Here is a 6,031-nt window from a genome sequence, read left to right as displayed (position 1 = left end):
AAACGATGGTAGATATAAGGGGTGATGGAATTAATATTAAAATCACCTCTAAAAGAGAATGCAATCAACAGATAAAGATGCGAATGTAACTTGGCGAAGTTTAGGGAATTGGCGGGCCTCCTCAAAAATTATGCGTGCAAAGTGTTTGGCAAGATCAAAACAAAAAGAAGAAACAAAATATGTACCTAAACAGAAACAAACTCAATCGAGGGATTCTAACAATAGAAGCCCAGGCAGGAATTCGAAAGGCGGTAAATCAAGACACTCAAAATCAAAAATCATGACGGGGTGTGAAGTCCAACGAAGTATGAATTCAGTAAGCAGCATTGGCCTTGATGATTTTGCTGGAAAAATTAGACTCGTATGGGACGTAGGTCAACAACATGTCTAACCTATTCTTCCCTCATTTTTCTCGTTTTATTTAATTTTATTATGAAAATATTGTCCTTAAATATACGCGGGTTTGGGTTAGGAAAAGATAATAAAATCGGTGATTGTCGTAAACTAATTTCACGTGAACAACCTACTTTAGTTGCCTTGCAAGAAACAAAGTGTAATCTAGTTAACGAGAATTGGATAAAACTGATTTGGAATCATAATGAATGTGAATATATTCAGAAAGGGAAAGTTGGTAAATCGGGCGGACTCATGTTGATTTGGGATAATAAAGAATTCATAGTCGTACAGACCATAGAAGAAGAGTATTTTTTAGCCATGATCGGGAGGTGGAAAGGGAAAGATCGGTTGTCAATTATAATTAACGTTTACGGGCTTCATAGTGATACTAACAAACGTAAATTTTGGGCGAGTCTTGAAAAATTCTTAGGTGATCATGACGAAGCATGGGTCTTATGTGGCGATTTTAAGAGGTGCGCAATCAACATGAAAGGCAATACTGTGAATTCATAGAGCGACGGGCGAAATGGTTCAATGACTTCATCAATAAGAATCAATTAATAGAAGTCCCAATGGGAGGAAAAAGATTTACACGAATGTGCGATAACGGGGTAAAGTTTAGTAAATTGGATCGGTTCCTTATTTTCGAGAACTTTAACCAAATGTGGGAAGAGTTGTCAGTGTTAGCCTTAGAACGTAAATTATTAGACCATTGTCCCATAGTTTTGAGAGATCGAGATATTGATTTTGGCCCAAAACCCACAAAGATCTTCGACGAATGGTTGGAAGCTGAAGACTCAACTCAAATTATAAATGATGCGTGGAATCAAGTAGTAAGCAACTCATGACCTGATTGTGTATTCCAAAATAAGTTAAAAAAATGTTAAGATAGCTTTGAAGGAGTGGGCTCAAAAAACGTTCGAAAAAATTGATATTGAAATTGAGGAGCTACAAAAGGTTGCAACTAATTGGGAACTTATGGTAGAAGAGAGAATTTTAACAGATGAAGAACGGGAGTTATGGATAGAGGCTCGAAAAGAATGGATAGAAAAAGATAAGGTAAAAGCGAACATGGTCAAGCAAAAATCACGGGTTAAATGGGCATCCGAGGGGGACGAAATACTCAAGATATTTCCATTCCATTATACGGAGAAGACTATAAAAAAATAATAATATTCGAGGTCTAAACGCTAAAGGAATATGGAATAAAAACCCAATCGATATTAAGCAGGAGGCGTTTGAACATTTCAAGAAGCTCTTTATGAAACCGAATGCTAATAAAATGAAGTTCACAAATCAACCTAGATCAGCAACAGAAGGTGCAGTTGCTGCTGCTGATTATGCTCCTGAATCTGACCGTGAGTCAGTGGAGTTACTTCCGAATCACCTTTCTGTTGAAAAAGCAGAAAAATTAGAGCAACCCTTTACGGAAAAGGAAATCTTTGATGCGGTTAATGAATGCGATTGTTCAAGGGCTCCGGGGCCTGATGGTTTCAAGTTCAAATTCTTCAAACTTCATTAGAATCTTATTAAACAAGATCTTCTAAACTTACTTAGTTGGTTTTGGGAACATTGTGATATATCAAGGGTATATAACGCCTTCTTCATCACTTTAGTACCTAAAAAACTGGATCCAATGAGTTTGAATGATTATCGGCCTATTAGTTTGATCGGGTGTTTCTATAAAATTCTAGCAAAAGTACTATCCAACTGAATCCGCAAGGTTATTCCAAACCTTATCAGAGATGAACAAATTGCTTTTATTAAAGGTAGATACATTCTTGACGGAGCATTAATTGCAAACGAGTCGATAGAATTTCTCAAAAGAAATAAAATGAAAAGCCTTATCTTCAAAGTTGATTTTGAGAAAGCGTTCGATAGTCTCAATTGGGACTTTTTAATGGAAATGATGAGAAAAATGGGATTTGGATGTCGTTGGAGAAAATGGATTCTCGCATGCCTCAAATCGGCCTCTATTTCTATACTCGTTAATGGATCACCCACAAATGAATTCACTATAGAAAGAGGAGTAAGGAAAGAAGATTCGTTATCTCCGTTTCTTTTCATTATAGCGGCAGAGGGCCTCAATTATCTCACGAAAAAAGAAGTCGAGGAGGGGTTATTTAAGGGTGTTCACATCGGGGTAGATAAAATTCCTATTTCACAATTGCAATACGCGGATGATACGATTATTTTCGGTGCGTGAAGTAGGCAAAATTTTTGCAACCTTATGAAAATTCTTAAATGTTTTGAGAACGTTTAGGGTTTGAAAATAAACTTTCACAACAGTCAAATTTTTGGGTTGGGGGTTAACAAAGATGAAATTGAACGTATGGCTATTCGGGTTGGATACAAAGTTGGTGAATTCTCATTCACCTATCTTGGTCTCCCTATTGGTAAAAATATGAACAAAGCAGAAAATTGGGATCCCGTGGTAGAAAAATTCAACACGAAGCTCGCTGATTGGAAAACCAAAACGATTTCATATGGTGTACGGCTTACGCTTGTTAAATCGGTTCTTAGTAGTCTAACGCTTTACAATTTCTCTCTATTTCGTGCCCCTTCGAGTGTGTTAAAAAATCTTGAGTGTATTAGGCGAAATTTTTTTTGGGGCGGGTCGGGTGAGCGTTCAAAATAAATTTGGGTAAAGTGGGATGATACTTTGTTGCCTTATGATGAGGGGGGGTCTTAATATTGGGTCTTTACGGGGAAAAAATTTAGCTCCTCTAGGGAAATGGTTTTGGCGTGCATAAACCGAACCATCTTTCCTTTGGGTTAAAATTATTAAAAGTGTTCACGGATCTAACAGGCTACTCCCTCCTTCGGGTTCTCCAAACCTGCAAGGAAAGAGTGGCGTTTGGTTGAATATCTTACGTGCAGGAACATCTATTGAGAAGACGGGGCTGACTTTTGCCACTTCATTTGCAAAAAGAATCGGTAACGGAGCAGACACCTTCTTTTGGAACGATGCGTGACTATTTGACATACCGATTAAAGATAAGTTCAAACGTCTATTCAACATGGAGGTCTTTAAAGAAGCTGCTGTTCGGGATAAAGTTAAATGGAATGATCACTCGATAGTTACATCTTGGAGTTGGGCTCAAGACTTAAGCAGAAGAACAAAAACTGAACTGGACTCACTTATTAATGCACTAAACTCGTATGTTAAACACGACGTGGCTATGGATACATGGGTTTGGAACTTATCTACTTGTGGCAAATTCACTACGAAAACACTCTCGGGATTTATTGATGAACAAACCATTGGTAATAGAAGACAAACGCAAGAAACTTAAGAAAATAATCTAGTTCCGTTGAAAGTTGGCATCTTCATATGGAGGGTTCTAAAACGGAGGCTTCTGGTCCGTACCGAAATTGACAAAAGAGGTATTGACCTTGATAGCGTTAGGTGCCCTCTATGCGATGATGACGTGGAGACCTTGGATCACACTTTATTCTTTATTCGCTTTGCTATGGACCTTTGGGAGAAAATTTACAACTAGTGGGGGTTAGGTTCAATTACAAATTTAAGCATAAACGAAGCCTTTCGGGGCAATTGTAATCGCTCTAACTCTCCACTTGGATCAAAAATATGGCAAGCGGTAGAGTGGGTTTGCGCATATTACATATGGAGGAATCGTAATTATAAAACCTTTCAAAATAAATGTTGGACTAGTCCGGTTGCATTGATGAAAATCCAACTAAAATCGTATGAATGGATATCAAACCGAATCAAGAATAGAAGAATCGAGTGGTTAGTTTGGCTCACAGATCCATGGTCGTGTCTAGTTTAATATTTCGATTTTAGTTGCATACTCAACAACTACATGTTCGCGTCTCTGCTGCCCAATTCATTCAGTTTTCGACAGTGCTGCAATCAAGTTTCCTCGAGTTTCAAGTCTATTATTGTAGTTTCTGTGTTTTTGATGTACAGATTTTTATATATTATTGATCTGTAATAGTCCGAGTTGCTGCTAATGTCATATAGTATGCAGGTTTTTATTGGGTCAGCATATTTGCATATTTGTAAGGGTTTTTGCCTCCCTGATGGCCTTTTGTTTCGTGATAATTCAATGGCTTTTTGAAAAAATAAATAAATTTTTAAGATGATAATCCCATAATGATTTGATTTGAGATTAATATTTGTCTGTTTTATATTTTGAACCGTGATTATATATTCCAACTATTGATTTTAATTTCACCGTTGATTTGATGATAAAAAAAAAAATTAATTTACTTATTTTAATTTTATTTGTTTATATTATTTTTTAATTAATAATATTAATTAGTTCATTAATATTAACTAGTAACTATTACATAAACTATTAATTATTATTTATTTTCCCGAAATGCTATTATTCTAATGGCATTGTTGTATCGTGGTGATTTTTTAATTACTCCTCCCGTCTCAAATCTTTTGTCCCCAGACAAAAAAAAACACATAGTTTAAGAAAAAGTATCTGACACGTGTACTTTTCTGTTAACTTTTCAGTTTTACCCCTTATTTGTTACCTATCTTTTTGTCTTACATGTATAAAGTAGGGGCACAAAAGAAATTTATCACATTATTTTTTTACATTTTTGGAAGTGGACAATTAATTTAAAATATTTAAAAGGAAAAGATGGACAATTCCATTGTGATTGTGGATTATGAAATTCATGTAATGTAATAGGTGTGTGCGTTATTAATTACGAGTAGTTAGTTATAATAATTCAACGAAATCCGTTGTTATAAACTAATTTTATATTAAAACTCAAATAAATTTAACAAATACTCCGTACTTATTAACATCACTTTCACCTTATAAGTTTGAGATAAACTCTAATTATTATAAGTTTCAAACTGACACGTTAACTTTAACAAACACACCCATAAGCAGTGTTGTAAAAAATCCGATTACTTGTCGATTAATCTACAATTAATCATTTTTAAGAGCAATCCGTTCTGATTTTCAAAAATCCGTTTATTTAAACACTCAACATCAATTGATGGGTCAAAATCGAATTTGATAACCAAAATCGGTCAAAGTAAAAAATAATTACCATTTTAACATGAATTTAAATTAGAACTTTATAGTTTTGGAGCAAAATGAACAATTTTATACAATTATGTTAAAGTTTATTTTTATAGTTATGATTTTTTTCTATAATTACACATATAATTTATAATTTGTAAAAATTAATATTTTAATGTATACAGTACAATCCGATTAATCCCCGATTAATTTCCAAATAACCCATTAATCTTTTCAAAGTCCCGACCGATTAATCCGAATAGCGAATTTTGCAACTTTGCCCATAAGTGTTATCCATATTAAACTAAACCAAGATATCGATAATTGATATATTGATATTGATATTTTAATCTGAAAAACCGTAACAAAAACAAGGTGATAAGAACCCGAAAGTCTATGGGAATTGTTCATTTCTCACACTCATCCCATTTCACATTTCTTTCACCCTCACCACCCATTTAAATTCGGTTTATTAATATATAATATATTTATTATATATATTGTATCTTCGATCGAAACTACTGTTTCATATAATTGTTCAACACACAAACTTGCTTACTTTTATCACCGAGAAAGCAAAAAAAAATCGCATTATCAATCTTATATTGTTCTTGTTTGTG

General features: G+C 34.4%; 2 protein-coding genes across 2 annotated transcripts; both read left to right on the top strand.

The window, feature by feature from the left end:
• Positions 1 to 968: 968 nt before the first annotated feature.
• LOC139902031 (uncharacterized) lies at positions 969 to 1,918 on the top strand. Its single transcript, XM_071884690.1, has 3 exons — positions 969 to 1,226; positions 1,285 to 1,455; positions 1,628 to 1,918. Exons 1-3 carry the CDS (start codon positions 969 to 971, stop codon positions 1,916 to 1,918), a joined length of 720 nt encoding a protein of 239 aa, XP_071740791.1.
• A 312-nt stretch (positions 1,919 to 2,230) lies between these two features.
• On the top strand, positions 2,231 to 2,602 carry LOC139902030 (uncharacterized mitochondrial protein AtMg01250-like). The gene has a single exon (XM_071884689.1). The coding sequence runs from the start codon at positions 2,231 to 2,233 to the stop codon at positions 2,600 to 2,602; it is 372 nt and encodes a 123-aa protein (XP_071740790.1).
• Positions 2,603 to 6,031: the final 3,429 nt, after the last annotated feature.

This window comes from Rutidosis leptorrhynchoides, chromosome 3, assembly GCF_046630445.1.
Source record: "Rutidosis leptorrhynchoides isolate AG116_Rl617_1_P2 chromosome 3, CSIRO_AGI_Rlap_v1, whole genome shotgun sequence".
NCBI lineage: Eukaryota > Viridiplantae > Streptophyta > Magnoliopsida > Asterales > Asteraceae > Rutidosis > Rutidosis leptorrhynchoides.
The sequence above is the reverse complement of the archived record's forward strand: the minus strand, read 5'-3'. Positions and strand labels throughout refer to the sequence as shown.

Bases quoted from the DNA above. Each gene is read 5' to 3' on its own strand.
- LOC139902030 (XM_071884689.1), top strand. From the start codon at position 2,231: ATGAAAAGCCTTATCTTCAAAGTTGATTTTGAGAAAGCGTTCGATAGT.
- LOC139902031 (XM_071884690.1), top strand. From the start codon at position 969: ATGGGAGGAAAAAGATTTACACGAATGTGCGATAACGGGGTAAAGTTT. The intron at 1,227-1,284 runs GTAGTAAGCAAC...AAAAATGTTAAG, and splicing joins TAAATGATGCGTGGAATCAA to ATAGCTTTGAAGGAGTGGGC. The intron at 1,456-1,627 runs GTAAAAGCGAAC...GATATTAAGCAG, and splicing joins AATGGATAGAAAAAGATAAG to GAGGCGTTTGAACATTTCAA.